Source organism: Rhinatrema bivittatum, chromosome 1 (assembly GCF_901001135.1).
Source record: "Rhinatrema bivittatum chromosome 1, aRhiBiv1.1, whole genome shotgun sequence".
Classification (NCBI taxonomy): Eukaryota; Metazoa; Chordata; class Amphibia; order Gymnophiona; family Rhinatrematidae; genus Rhinatrema; species Rhinatrema bivittatum.
The window spans coordinates 742696403-742712800 of NC_042615.1; the positions used below are offsets into that span (position 1 = coordinate 742696403).

At 42.4% G+C, this 16398-nt stretch overlaps 1 protein-coding gene across 1 annotated transcript in view; it reads left to right on the forward strand.

Moving 5' to 3' along the window:
• The window catches only part of OXCT1 (3-oxoacid CoA-transferase 1), a 570108-nt gene extending 554147 nt beyond the window's left edge, over positions 1-15961 (forward strand). Inside the window, exon 17 of the mRNA XM_029578060.1 lies at positions 15648-15961. Coding sequence (XP_029433920.1) covers positions 15648-15689 — 42 coding nt within the window. The 3' untranslated portion in view covers positions 15690-15961. The remainder of the gene's footprint in view (positions 1-15647) is intronic.
• Positions 15962-16398: the final 437 nt, after the last annotated feature.

Genomic DNA, 16398 nt, shown 5'->3' on the forward strand with positions numbered 1-16398 from the left:
CCCTGACAGCAAAGAGGTGCAGACTGGTTGTTTCAACAGGCTTTTTCTCTACTTGAATCTTAACCATTATTACTTAATGGCTAATTTATAATATGATTAGGCACTGATGGGAGCTGTTACTTGGGTCAGGAATAGTGAGGCAAGATAGGCCATTTATCAGTATTTTTTTATTTTATATTAGGGATATGTATTCATTTGGCACAAATGGGTAAAACAGGATAAATTAGTTTATTTTTGTTACATTCGAGTACTCACGAAACAAATGAAATGGTCCCACAAATTTTAATGAACATTTTTGTCTTGTCATTTGCTTCCCATTCATGTTTATGGCTGTGTAATGCTGAGCAAAAAAAATAAATAAAAACAACTGGAAACTATAACAACTAACTCTTGCCTGTGTGATATCACAGCCTAGTCTAAACTGAACATCAGAACATAAGAAATTGCCATGCTGGGTCAGACCAAGGGTCTATCAAGCCCAGCATCCTGTTTCCAACAGAGGCCAAACCAGGCCACAAGAACCTGGCAATTACCCAAACACTAAGAAGATCCCATGCTACTAATGCAATAAATAGCAGTGGCAAGTTGACAAGGAGACCAGACAGAGGAGTTGCTATGTGGATCAGGTGGCACTGGCGTATTCCCACTCTAAAGTCTGAACATGTGCAAGAGACTCTGTATTTCCACTCTAGCAGTTATTTGGAAGGACCTGTTTTGAGAAGCTATCTCAGAGTTTAACAAAAAGCTATAAAAATTTGAATTTGGCATGGGTAAAGAGCAGTTTCTTATCTTCACTGCTGCAGTAGTCTCATTAAATGTACCAGAAAAACAGAGGCATCAGAACTGATGCTTTATCTCTTCACTGGAGGAGGGTCAGGGTAGGAATATGAAGATTGTAGCAATGCTAGTGATTTTTTTGTCTCTGTCTGGGTACCTGAAATAGGATAGCAGTGAGGTTAACTTAGCACATTGACAGACTGAAGGAAGGAGGCTCACAAGCTGCCAGTCTATTATCTTGATTCTGTTTACGTTTTTTTGTGCATGGAAAGAGTTAGCAGGGAGTGCATGCAGCAAATGCATGGACAGAATATATGTGTGTGGGATGACAGTTTTCCACATGGTAGAGTGGTACTGTGTGTGAGGGTACCGTATCAATAAATACATTCCTTTGCAATATCCAAACTCATAGTAAGCCGTACACTTCAGATTCCATTATGTCATTGAGAGGAAAAGGGAGACAAGACAATGGTAGCCTTGGCAGTGGCAGATGATTTGCCACAGAGCCAGCCTAGCCTAAGAGCAGTATTAAAAGAGGCTATCCAGCTCCTAAACTAATAGGTGACTTTTTATCCACAAAATGGCAGGAAAGAAAGGTAACTCAATGTAGAAGCAGTTGAAAATTGGAGAGCATGTGCCACTGCTATCTGTTCCTTTTCCTCTTGTTTTCAGGCAGATGGAAAAGATGGAAGAGCAATCCAAGGCTGGCATTAGCAGGGCAAGAGCAGCAAACGTGCAAGGCCCAAAACCAACAGAGTGTTTCACTATGGTTACCACTTCTGATTCTGAGAAATAATCTTGTCTCAGATTCTCTGAATCAGAACTTGAAGAACTAGAGATTGAAGAAAATTTGAGTGGATTAAAAAAGAGCACCTTAGCCTCCAGTGCGATGCTGGGGGAGATAGATAATACTCATGGTGTTGAGAACAATGCCAGGAAGAACAGGCAGCTAAACTAGAGAGCATGACTGGCATTTTTGTGTGGCCGTGCTAAACCAGATATCTTCAAAAGATATCTGGGTTAAGTAGTGCTAAAAAAGCAGCTGAAGTAAAGGGCCTATGGCCCAAATTTCTGTATTCTCCCTACAAACTTGTATAAATGCCATGTAGGGCTATAGAACGTTCATACCCCCCAATCCCCATTATAATGTTAGTGAAATGTTCTGAGGTCTGCCCCCCCTCCCTGCCTTTTTACCTCCTTCCCTGGAACATTCATAACTGCAAATGCTAGCGCCAGGCCCTCCCTCCCTATCCCTCAGTCTCAATGTACCGTGCCACAACTCCCATTCTCCTGAACTCTAAAACTCCATGCCAGAAGTGGGATATAAATTCACCTGCTTCTGACGAGGTCCATCGCAACGTTTAACATAGGTTGCACTGGAAGCATAAACTACAAAATCAGCTAAGTTAGCCAGTTAACTCAGTTCCTCCCCGGAATGCCTCTTCTTTTATCTGGCTAGATTATTGTTAGAGACCAGCTCCCAAAAGGAGAGGAGTTAGCAATCTGATAGAGACCAGCTCCCTAGAGGGGAGGAGTTAGCAATCTGTTATAGATCTGCTCCTCCAGAGGGGAGGAGTTAGTAATCTGTTATGAATCTGGATGCTGGATACCTCTGTTGAAGGAGGAATTAACAAGCTATAAATGATCACCCCGCCAGGGGGGCGAAGTAGCACTCTGTATGGATCTTACTAAGGAATAGCAATCTGTTAGGTCTCTGCTCTTCCAGAGGGAAGGAGTAGCAACTGTCATGCCTTGTTCCTGTGAAGATGAACTAGCAACCTGTATGATTCCCACGGGGAGATAGCTATCTGATATGGATCAGCTTCCACAGAGAGAGGAGTAATGGTCTGATGTGGATTGGCTCCCACAGAGTGGTAGATGATGATACAGCTCTTATTAGTGTAGGAATAACAGTAGAAATAGTGAATCCCTGGGCCGATGGCAGTTGACAGCGCCCTCAAGTGGAGATCCTGAGAGGGACTACCGGCTAGGCTGGAGTATTGAGACAAACACAGATAGTTCTTTATTAGACTGGAAGTAGAACCACCAGAGGTGGCAGTAATGAGTTGATATCTACAGCAGGGCTGAAGTCCCTCTGATACTGGAACCACGATCTCTGAGTTGTTGAGCTGTAAGGAGAGACTATAGGTAGTGAGTAGACGGGGTACGCTGGACATAACCAGTGATAGATGATACACTCACAATTGTAGATCTCTTTAGTGTCTTCTATATGCAACAGAGAGTCTTCAGTATTCAGGAACAGGAGCTGCAGGCGAGTACTGGTTCTTGTAAGCAGTCTGAAATAGAACTCACAATAACTGTGTATGGGATGGCTTCTGGAATAGAAGAGAGGCTAGGAGAGATTTAGGAACATAGGCCCTTGTGGAGCGAGTGCTGGTTCCTATCTGTTAATGTGTGATAATAATCCATAAGATATAGGTATACGATATCTTCTGAGGAAGAAGAGTATGAGAAAGGAATTAGGAACATAGGCCCTCGTGGAGCGAGTACCGATTCCTATCTGCAATCTTTAATGACGTTATCTCCGTACCTGCGAAAATGTCTTAGACTGAAGGGAGCCTTAGCGATTAGGAACAATGGCCCTCGTGGAGCGAGTACCGGTTCCTGTCTGTAATAGGACTCACTGTGTTCACGTCTGCGATCGCCTCCAGGCAGTAGCAGTCTTTTGAGTCTTTGGGAACGTAGGCCCTCGAGGAGCGAGTACCGGATCCCGTCCAACAATCTGAAATCAAGAATAGAGAGAGCAGAGCCCCCGAGGAGCGGGTACTCCTGGTAAGTTTGAAAAGGCCGAGCAGTGGAGAAGAATTCCCCTTGCTGACTCGGAGTGTAGTTGCAAGTAGCGTGGACTGCCGAAGCAAGTCCTGTTGGACTTACTTGCTAACTCGTTTGTAATTAGCAAACAAAGACCTTTTAAATTGAAAACGGATGACATCAGTACGGGGTAACGCCCCCGAGGTTCGTGCCCTTGCTGGTACAAAGTCTGGAGCGCGTGCGCGCATGCCCTTACGTCATCAGGAACATGGCGGATTCGTAGTGTCAAGCCAGCCCGGGGATACCGGGACCAAGAGGCAGAGAGAAGCTGCAGCTGCATCTGTCCATCTGAGCCAAAGGGAGTCGCCACAAAGGTAGAGAGGGTGGAGCGAGGGCGAGAATAGGCACGAACACAACAATTATAACCAGATAATGACTTATGACTAAAAACTAGCTGGATAAGCAGCTTAATATTCCAAAACTTGCCATTTAGATGGATAACTTATGAATTGTTCATCTAAATGGCTTTGAACATTGACCTCTAAATTTAAAAGCAAATAAAGAAACTTATAAAGATGAAGCAGTGAACTAAGGAAACAGGCACATTAAGAATCTATAGGCCGATACAGTACAGTGCGCTCTGACGGAGCGCACTGTTAGCCTGCTATTGGACGCGCGTTTTCCCTTACCCCTTATTCAGTAAGGGGAGGAAAACGCGCGTCCAACCCGCGGCACCTAATAGCGCCCTCAACATGCAAATGCATGTTGATGGCCCTATTAGGTATGCGCACGGGATACAAAAAGTAAAATGTGCAGCCAAGCCGCACATTTTACTTTCAGAAATTAGCGCCGACCCAAAGGTCGGCGCTAATTTCTTCCGGCACCGGGAAAGTGCACAGAAAAGCAGTAAAAACTGCTTTTCTGTGCACCCTCCGACTTAATATCATAACGATATTAAGTCGGAGGTCCCGAAGAGTAAAAAAAGTAAAAAAAAAAATAAAAATTTGAATTTGGCCTCTGGCTGTCGGGCCGAAAACTGGACGCTCAATTTTGCCGGTGTCCGGTTTCCGAGCCCGTGGCTGTCAGCAGTTTCGAGAACAGACGCCAGCAAAATTGAGCATCGGCTGTCAAACCCGCTGACAGCCGCCGCTCCTGTCAAAAAGGAGGCGCTAGGGATGCGCTAGTGTCCCTAGCGCCTCCTTTTCCCCGTTTCTACCGCGCCACCTAATTTGAATACTGCATCGCGCGCACCAGGAGAGCGGGCGTTCGTCCGCTCTCCCGCGGACTTTACTGAATCGGCCTGCTAGTTAGTAGTGCTGCTTTAAAACAGTGGTTCTTATCCCTGTCTTTGATACCAACCTAGACAGTCTGTTTTTCAAGATATCCATAATAAATATGCATGTGTATGTAAATATATGTAAAGCATATTCATCCTGGGTATACTGAAATCCAGGCTGGCCAGGCAGGCCCTGATGACCGTGTTGAGACCCGTTGCTTTAAAGGGACATGTTCAGGGTTCCTAAAATGGGAGCTTGTAGTATTTTATCTTTTCATTACTATAGCCATTATACCTTATTACAAGAGAAAGAAAACTCAGTTACAGTCTCAAAAGCCATAGAAGCAGCTTGTACAACAGGAGTAATGAAAGAACAGACTCAAAAACTGCTGTGATGATTCCAAAGAAAGCCAGCAAGCTTAAAGGTGTCTCATCTTGGGTGCCATCTCTATGCTGTAGGCAAAAGAATCCAGTCAGAAGAGAATTTGTGTGTCATTATACAAGAGAGAATTCAGTTTCAGATTGCTTGCATCTGGAGCACTGGATCCTTCCCATGTATTATGGCACGCTTGGTAATGAGAGGAATCCAGCTATCATCACCATAAGTGATATGCAAATTAACGCAATGTTGATTTGTCCATCTTACTGAACCGGTTCCTGAAGAGCTCAGCAGATATCAATCACTGCAGTGTAGCAAACAGTGCTCTGAAATGTTCACGTTTTTATTCAAAGATTTCAAAATAATAGCTGGAAGGCTAAATATAATAGAATAACTGAATAAGTAGCAGCAACAGCAGGGACAGTACACATTTTTTTTTGTCAGTGATTTTCAGCATTCTGTTTTACCTAGCTTGATAGCAACCTTGTAAGCGAATTGCTCAGTGTTGCAGAAAGAGAGTAGGAGAGAGAGAATGTGTTTCAAGGTTAAAAATTATGTGCTGTAATCAGTTGGATATCTGCTGCATTGCCCACTGCTGAAATCACTTGCTGAATATCTGTAGAACCTGGTAGTGCATAAATGTTCATCATAACACAGTAGCACTCAATCCAGGTTTGTTTTCAGGTCTTCCCCAGTTACTTCTATAAGATATATTTATATATATTGCATCTAAGATTGAGGGTAATACAGTATTTGCAAGTATAGCTAATTCATTGGGAATATCCAGAAAATCAGATCTGTTCTGGAGGGAAGCACAGGACAAGGTTCAGAATCACGGCTTAACAGCATTCAAAAATATGTGCTTGCCAAAAATACACCATTGCATTTTATAGTGCCCAATGAAAATTAAATTATTCTTAGTATACTGTATATGACTTGCCAATCAGTTTTCCAGTGCTTGTCAAATTTGTATTTTACCCACTTTAATTGCTGTCTACTTATTTAAGATGACCTCTGTAATGGAAAGCCTTTTTTTAAGATGGTGTTCCCATGACAATCAAATTTTTATGGTCTTATATCTATAACAGGTACTGTTGTTATCCACTCCTTCCATTCCTAGTGTTAAATGGGGCAAATGATTTTGGCTAGAATTTAGCCAGTTAATAGGGTGATGAATGAAGCCACGGTAGGGCTATAATGCACATTAAATAGCATATGTCATGTGAGCCCTCTCAGATTCCCATGTATGCAAACCCCATGCACAGCAGCTCACTGCATGTGAGCTGCTGTGCATGGGGTTTGCATACATGAATTTTGCAAATCCATGTAAAGCAGCTCATGCATATGTAATACTATGTAAATAAATTAATGCAGCCAACTTAGAAAGTTGTCAGCCATGTTAGTTTAGTTTCAGCTCCCAAGAAAACATTAATCTAACACTGGAGCATCAGAACTCTAACATGGGTCCTGATGCTCCCATATTAAATTTAAAGGGCCAATCTCTGTTTAAAAAAAAAAAAAAAGCCCAAAGTAAAAACAGTGTGCAGGGGTCAAACCTGACCCCCTCCTCATCTCGGGACCACTACTCGAGGCATCTCCAACAGCCAAATTTTAAAAAACACTCACCTGTTTGCGTGATGGTGGTCCCCCCAACTCTGTCACTCAAGATTTAAAATAAGTGTCTTTGAGCATCCCCCCCATCCCAACCTTTCAAAACATCTAGTACCAGCCTGTTCCCCCCCAAAGCCCTTCCACCCACCCTCGAATGCAAAACAATTGTCATTGGTGTATAGAGTACCCCCAGACCACCAAGACCAATAAATAATCATTGGGATCTAGTTTGAGCCACCCCCCCCCCCCCCAAATTCCCCTCCCACACTCCATTACTTACAAAAGTACATTAGACTCGCTCAGAAGGGGAGCCAGCTACTTTTTGCCTGCAGAATCCAGGACCCCTAGGAGAAAAATGCCATTGGCAGCATCTGGGCACCCCCGCCGCAAAGTCCATCACTGTGCCGAAGCCTACAAAAGGTGGTGACTCGCAATGAGAGACTGAGCCAGCTACCTCTTATCTGCAGACTCTAAAATCCCTGGGAGAAAAACGCTGCAGGCACCATCTGACCTACAAAAGGTGGTGCCACACCTAAAGGCACGTCCCTTAAGTCAGTTTCCTTTTTATGCTGTCTAAGAAAGGGGAAAAAAGCGGAAGGAAAATATTCTTCCCTTCCTTCTCAAGCATCAACTCCCATTTGTGGCCTGATGGATTTACATGTACAGCTCATCATGGCACGGGAATGTGAGTACAGAACTGGAGGAGTTCTCTTTGAGTCCTTATATCAGGCTACCTCCTCCTAATCCTCTGGACTCCACTGGTCAGCAAGGGGTTGACTAGCAATAAGTTTCTATTAGCTATTCCTTATTACCCATTTCTGAAACAAAAGCTTCAACTCCTGAATCTCTTTCCATCGATGATATTGCTGATGGGGCTGTTGCAATTTTAAATATTACAATGGTCCGTATGAACCCCATGGAGTCCATTGTGCCAGTAACTACACTTGTTTCTTTTCCTCCAAAATTTAATGGGGGAGATCTAAATGCATCGTTGAATTTAGGAAATATTATCTTGAAGGATATATGGAAAATTGTAGTGCGTATAGATTCTAATGTGTCTAGCTCAATTACTCAATTGTGTCAATTTTCTTCCGATACATCAAAAAAATTATCCGAAGTTGATTCTAGACTGGTGTCTTTAGAACCTAATTTTTCTTCCCAGGCCACAGCTATATCTAATATACAAGCATCAGCAGCAAAAGAAATTAAAGATACTTTGAATATTCATTATAAATGTGAAGCTATGGTGAATAGGCTTATATTTAACAATCTTTGCCTATTAAATTTTCCTTATTCTCGTTTAATTTGGGGGGGAAAATTATTTAAGAAATATGCCTCTGAAATATTTCAATTTTTGCCTGAGAAAAAGTTTTTTTTGTCTCATTGTAATTACATCCATGATAAGAAAAGAATACCGAACAAGGAGGAAGGAGTCAAAAATGTGTTGGCACCTATCTCCAGCTTGGATCTCTCTATTTTCTTATAATCATCTTATGATAATATCTATACTAGATGTACTCTTATTGTATCTGATTAGTGATAAAAATAATTTTTTGACAATATTTTAAGTATGAGGATTCCCTATTTTGTGGGTAAAGAATTCAGGTGTTCCCTGACTTCTTCAGAGAGACTCAAGAGAGGAAGAAAGCAATTCCTTCAATTAAAATTTCAGATCCGATCTTTAGGGGCTTCATTTTATTTATTTAAGATTTCCTTGTAAATGTGTGATCACATATTAGGGTAATAAGTTTATATTTGTAGATCCATTGCACTTATAAACCTTCATTTTGGATCAAACAGCTTGAAGAGAGAGAGGTAGTAGGTATGGCTCGGAGGGATGGTTTATTCTGATTGTATAAAAATTTTCTTGGTTTTTTTTTATCATCTCCTAGATGAGGACTGTAAGGATTTTGTGTGTTTGTTTTAATTAGTAATGTAAGAAACGTTTCGCAAATCACTTAGGAAAGCACTAGTATTCAAATATATCAAATCACAAAAACTAACTAGTATGTACTGTTTTTCTACTTTTGCTGTGTTTAACTGAATTGTGAATAACCCACAAAAATATTTTTTGAAAGGAAAAGACCTCAGTACTGGTTATTCACAATTCAGTTAAACACAGCAGAGGTTGTATAAATACAATACACACTAGTTAGTTTTTGTGATTTGATGTAAGAAATATGTATCTCTTTCTTCTTAGATATTATCATGTTTATTTTGTAAATATGATTTAAAATCAATAAAGAAATAATTGTGAAAAAAAAGGATTGCTCAGAAGGGCCCAGGGCTGTTTTTCAAAATTGCGCTGACCTGACCTTGCCCCCGGTCACATAAATGGGGCAAGGTCAGGTTGGTGCCATATTGAAAAAAGGTGCCACTTGGAATTAGGGAGTCCATGGATTACCCTATATACAAACGATAATTGTTTGCATTTGGAGGTGGGGGGAGTGGGTAAGGAGGAAACCTGCCAGTACTGGGTGTTTTGAAAGGGAGGGTGTGAGGATGCTCAAAGGTGCTTTTTTTTATCTTGAGTGAAAGGGTTGGTGGGAAGGGGGGCTATCATTGCATGAACAAATGAGGTTTGTTGTTTTTTTTTTATTTGACTATTGTGGCCACCTCGAGTGATGGCCCCAAGGTGAGGAGGGGGATATGGTATGACCCCCGCACCCTTTTTACGTTTTTGGGGGGGCGGGTTTTGGAGGGTATCCCTTTAAGGCGATGATGGCCCCGTGAGTTGGGGGCTACCATCACACATAAAGGGACAATGCTGCATTGTTTGCTTTGCAGTGTTTTGTCACGAGACAAAACCAAGTGGCGATACAATCATGATATTCTTTCAGGGGAGGCCAATATGGCTCCACATACTTCTGTCTCAATAGTGGGAAACCTGTTACAAAAAGACATCACAGCATAGTGCATTCAGTCTTAAGTTAAGAGCATTCTGGGGCTTTAACTGGAAGAATTTAAGTTAGCTGGCTAACCCCTAGATTCATCAAAATGCTATAAATAAAGCAGAAATAGCGACCACAATAAAAGAAAATGGGTGGGGTTAGGTAAATTATAGACTTACTGCATTGCATAGACAAATATTAAAATACCCGGAACATTATCGCGTAGTATTTGTTTTTATCGCATCAGAGAGAGAATACATTAATAGGACTCTAATTATAAGTACCTCTCTCTCTCTCAGCAACGCAATAACAGCTGTAGCTGTGCAATAAACACATTTTCGCACCAGTAATGCAAAGAAAAAAGGTATAATTATTTCAGAAAGGGAGAGAGAGAAAAAGAGAGAGAGGAAGAGAGACTCTTTATAAGACCTTCATAGTAGTCAACTATTATATCACTATAGGAAGGCCAGCTAATAACTCAAGGTGAGGTTTCGGTAGCGGTTTAGGGTTTTGGGACCAGTTTTACATGCAGAGTGAGACGAACAAAAGCACAGTACACCTCAGTGAAGATTTGACAACATTTGGAGTGAGGAAAGTCTCACAAAGATGAGATTTGTACAATGTTCTCTTGCCCCTAGCTGATGGACTCTATACTATGGACTCTATACTAGGGTACTATCAAGCTAGGGAGAGACAACATTGTACAAATCTCATCTTTGTGAGTCTTTCCTCACTCCAAATGTCGTCAAATCTTCACTGCGGTGTACTGTGCTGTTCGTACATCTCACTCTGCATGTAAAACGCCCTAGAACCCTAAACCACCACAGAAATCTCACCTCGAGTTATTAGCTGACCCTCCTATAGTGATATAAATAGTTGACCACTGTGAAGGCCTCTGCAGAGTCTTTCTCTCTTTCATTCTCTCAGGCCTCTGCAAAGTCTTTCTCGCTCTCTCTCAAATTGCGTTACGGCCATGGCATTTCAGGCTTAACGCCAGGAAAAATGGTGTAGTTATTTCTGACATTAAAAACGTGCAATACCTTATATTGCACAGTGCAATAATGCCCCTTATTTTCATTAATCTAATCCAAACCCCTCCCCAAGCCCGCCCCTTTGAAAAATTTACATTTGATACCGAAACTATCGCATGCGTTATGGCGTTATCACGGGCACTAATACCCTAACACATTTTGATGAATGATCCTGTAAGTCTAGTTAGGTCAAAGACCTGTCCTAAGGTTAGCCGCTATACTTAACCAGCTAACATTAACATAATCCATCTATATTCAATAGTATAGCTGCATTATTGAATATACCTGCAAAAAGGTAAATTTTAAGAGCCATGTGCGGGCGTCCATGTGTGTGTGTGGTTGCTGGCTCGCGCACATGGACATGCCAAATTTATATATTTGCTTATGCTATAAAATCAGCTAGCTGTGTGCATGATTTTATATCGACGCACACATGTACACGTGAATCCCTTCTCGAGTGCGTAAGGGGGGGGAGATTTCAATAGGTACGCACGACAAGACAATAAGCCTATTTCCCAGTTCACCCCAGTAAAGGAGCGGACTTCCTAAACCCTCTATCTAACTTCCCTCCCTTTTACCCTACTAGTCCCAACCCCTAAAAACCTACTTATTACCCTTTTTTTTTTTTTTAAATTTATCTACTTATATGCTGTCCATAGCAGAAGCAAGTTACTTGGTTGAGGTATCTCAGCACACGCTAGAGCGCATAAGTGACTTCATGGGTGCAGTCACAGTTCGCCCATGCTCCGCCCAGACCACGCATACTTCCCACCCATTTTTTGTCAAATCTTTTTTAGCCATGTACCAGGAGATACGCATGCGGCCGCGGGCCTTTTAAAATTCACATTGCCGAATCACACACATATCTCCTGGTTTTGTCACGCGTAGGTCTTTTAAAATTCACCTTAAGGTTAGTCAGATAAGTTTATCCGGCTAACTTTGCTAATTTCTGTTTTTATCATGTGATTCGTATGTCTGCTTATATTTTGCATAAGCATTGACCTCTTATTATTCAGCTCATATGCTAGTAGTCATTAGTTATCTGTCAGAGATTAACTTTTCAAGCAAAGGAATTGTTTAGTCTGTATCTTTCATATTTCAGAAAAGTGCACTTAAGAAACATATTCGGGCAGATTTTAAAAGCCCTGCTCGCGTAAATCCGCCCGGATTTACGCAAGCAGGGCCCTCGTGCGCCGGCGCACCTATTTTGCATAGGCCGCCGGCGCGTGCAGAGCCCCGGGACGCGCGTAAGTCCCGGGGTTTTTTGAAGGGGGCGTGTCGGGGCGGGGCTGAATGACGCGGCGTTTCGGGGGCGGACGCGGTGTTTCGGGGGCGGGACAGGGAGCGTGGCGCCGGCCCGGGGGCGTGGTCCAGGCCTCCGGACCAGCCCCCGGGTCGGATGACGGCACTCCAGCAGTCCACTGGCGCGCATAGATTTACGTCTGCTTCTAGCAGGCGTAAATCTAGGGACAAACGTAAGGGGGGGGGGTTTAGATAGGGCCGGGGGGGGGGGTGGGTTAGGGAGGGGAAGGTGAGGGGAGGGCGAAAGAAAGTTCCCTCCGAGGCCAAACACAAATATGATGAGAAATACAAAGAGTTGCTTCAGGAATCCCACGTGGATTAAAACCAGGAATAGCTAAGGAAAGGTGATCTTAAACCTAAAGATGAGAGATTGATAATTGCAACACAGGATAATGGATAATGGACAAGATGGTTCTTAGCAAGCATACGGGCCGATACAGTAAAAGTCATGGGAGAGCGGGCGAGCGCACAGGCCACTCTTCACGGGTCAGAATACGGACGATTTTAAAATTTTTTGGGGGGGGGGGGCCTCCAACTTAATATCTCTATGAAATTAAGTCAGAGGGTATACAGAAAAGCAGTTTTTTCTGCTTTTCTGTACACTTCCCCGGCGCCGGCAGAAATTAACGCCAGCCTTTGGGCAGGCATTAATTTTTGAAAGTAAAATGTGCGGCTTCGCTGCACATTTTGCTTTCTGGATTGCGCAGGAATAACTAATAGGGCCATCAACATGCATTTTGGGGGGCTTGGACGCGCATTTTTGCCGCGCTATTACCCCTTACTGAATAAGGGGTAAAGCTAGCACACTGTACTGTATTGGCCCAATAGAAAACAAAATGTAAAACAGAACTAAAAATATCTTGCATCTCATTGCTGGGTGTCAAGTGCTGATGTCAGAAGGCCTGTATATAGAAAGGCATAATAATGTGGCACAGCTCAACCACTGGAATCTGTGTAAACTCTAACATTGTTGTACCAGAAAAGCACTGGAATCACAACCCTAAGAGAACTGTAGATCAGGGGTTAGCACCTCCAATCCTTGAGTTCCGCAAACAGATCTAGTTTTCAAGATATCCACAATGAATATGCATGAGAGAGGTTTGCATATGCTGCCTGTATTTGTATGCAAATCTCTCTCATGCATATTCATTGTGGACATCCTAAAAACCAGACCTGTTTGCAGCATTCAAGGACTAGAGTTCTCTGCCTCTGCTGTAGAGAATGAAGAAGTTCACTTTGAAAATACTTGGTAAATTCTGCATGTACAATGTACACGCAAGCTTTACTACTATGCAGGCTGTTTGAAAATAATCCTTCCTTGTGAAATCTTCAAAACAACTTACAAAAACTTTATAAAATGGGGAAAACTTCCCTTATTGAGTCATACTCATTGGACAGTGAATGATCAAGATATCCAATGAAAACTCTGTTTTGTAAAATTCTGCTTCACTGCAGGTTCTGATGAGCAACTGTAGAGATCTCGAGTTTTAGAGCTTTCAGCACAGCATGAAGGTTCGGGGTCAGGTGGGGGGCTTGCAGGATGAAGAACCGGAAAGGTCTTGAAGACCTCAATATCAACTGGACAAACTGGCAGACTAATTGCAAAAACTGGTTTTTCCCTCACACGAGCAGGTTTTAAAATTCTCCTGTGTAAAAGCCGCTAAAGCCCTAGTGGAAATACGCATGGGACATTTACTCGAGCCACCTCTTAAGATTACGCGCACACATGCGTACAGCAGGGGGGATTTTAAATGATACTCGCATTCTTGTGCGCACAATATAAAATTGCAGCGCATCTACACTCTCGCGCTGATATGCACGTTTATGGGCGCATGCGCATTCCTTTTAAAATTTGCCAGTAACTGTTCAAACCTGCGTTTCAAACAGGCCAGTTAATTCAGCATCAAGACATAGTATCTCCAAAATCTTTCTAGCCCCATATAAGTATAGCCATTCTTCTAGTTTATGCTATGAAGTTAAAGGTCACACTCAATCCCTGGGATAAATTCTCACACAGTATGTCTCACCAATATCTGATATTAGTAATACCATTTCTATACAATATAATCTTAAAAGATTTAGGCAAACACAATTTACTGTGTTGGGTTTTAAAAATCTGTTGCATCCATTGTACATAAAAGCGCATCCCTCTCAGAGATGAAGAGGGCAGTTTTTAAACAGCCCTCGGAGTAGGTTGCTTTCATATTTTTGCTAAGGCCAAACCATGAACTGAGTTGGATGTTTTGGCTTAAGCACTAGTTCAAAATTGGGGGGGGGGGGGCAATGGGGGGAGGAGTGGGTTTCTGGTTTAATCTTTTCTTCCAATCACCACTAACTAGACCAGTTTGCTTTAAAAGAGTTGTGCTCCACTTCTCTAGGGCAGTGACACAGTCATTTACTTTTTCTGCATGAAAGAATATTCGAATAAGAAGGCTTGGAATATTCAGCCAGTTAGATCTATAGCTTCTCTGATTGGCTCTCAGTGCTTTATATTGTTCAAGCCAGAGATTGGTTAGTCCATCTGATTGCTTGATTGATTGACATGCACTCTATCTTGTTTTATATATAGTTTTCAAAGTGAATTTTGTAGACATTTTATACGGTGTTTAATTTAATAGATGGTAATAAAGTTGTGCATTATGAGGCAGATTTTCAAAGGGGGACGCGCGTGCCCCCCAAAAACCTGCCCCAAGTTCCCCCTGCGCGCGCCGAGCCTATGTTAAATAGGCTCGGCGGCGCACGCAAGCCCTGGGATGCGCGTAAGTCCCGGGGCTTTCCGGGGGGGGGGGGGGGGGTGCCAGGGGCGTGTCGGGGGCGTGTCGCAGCGGCGCGTCATCCAGGGCGGGGCCGCGGGTGTTGTTCCGTTTCGGGGGCGTGGCCGAGGCCTCCAAAACTGCTCCCGGGCTGGGGAATTGTGCAGCCGGCGCGCGCGAGTTGCCTCAGGCAGGCGAAACTTTTCAAACAAAGGTGGGGGGGGTTAGATAGGGCTGGGGGGGTGGGTTAGGGAGGGGAAGGTGTGGGGGGGTGGGTTAGGGAGGGGAAGGTGTGGGGGGTGGTGGAAGAAAAGTTCCCTCTGAGGCCGCTCTGATTTCGTAGCGGTCTCGGAGGGAACAGAGGCAGGCTGCGTGGCTCGGCGTGCGCAGGCTGCCGATTTTGCGCCGCCTTGCGCGCACCAACCCCGGATTTTAAAAATTACGCGCGGCTACACACGTATCTATTAAATTCCGGCGTACTCTTGTTTGCGCCGGTCGCGCGAACAAAAGTGTGGGCGTACTTTTTAAAAATCTACCCCTATTTCACTTGAATCTTGATTTGCTCAGAGATGTTTAACTTTGTTTTATGTTCCTTTTTCATCTTATCTTACATCTGAAAAAAAGTTTGCATATTTATTTATTTTTAATACCGGTAATACCACCCTCTATCTACAGTATATACCAAATAAATTAAAGCAATAGGCTTGAGCAGACTACATGTCTTTTAAATTATTATCCTCTGTTTTCAGTTCTTTTTATTATAGATTCATATATGGTTTTAGAAACTGCTTTATTGCAGGAAATATTTGGGGTTTTATTGTACTCTCAATCTTCTTTTTCCCTTTTCTTCACCAGGTTTCACCAAATCTCAAAAAAATGGAGCAGAATTCAGGCTAAAAATTGGACTGTTTTACATGAAGCTACCTTTCCATTTTCAACAGATCTACACGGAAGAGAAATTATCTGTTCTAATGTTTTGATTTTTTTTCTGCCTTTTAAAGAAGAGTTTATAGCACATTTTGTAACTGATTGAGTAGTAGTTGTGGCAAATTTGGAAACCTTTTTTCACTTACATCACAGTACCTTATCAGTAAAGATAATATGTAAATATGTATGAGCATCATGAAATAACAGTATCATAATTAATAAAATTTAATTGAAAAACCTTTTTCAAAAAGTTTTCACATTTCTGTACCAAATCATCTGTCAGTATGAGTTCAGGCAGCAGAAAAAGCAAAGATCATTTGAACCCACTTCTCTTCTATATGTATATATATATATACATATATATATATATATATATATATAAGATAATCTAAATAAATCTGCATATCTGTAATTAATTCTGCATCACAATGAAAACATTTCATTCTAACTGCAAGGGGTGTCTGTACTAACCCGCATTAAAACCAGCAGGTTAATATTCAATTCCTCCTGATGTTAATGCGGCCAGTACATCGGGTAGTGACACTCAATTTAAAATGCACTGTGCAGCATCATTAAGATGGGCACCTTAAATAGTGTACAGCTATGTTAGCTCCTGCCTTTGACTTCGGACCAGGTAGCGAGGGGAGCACCTATCCCCATCAAAATCAAAGATGGGCCT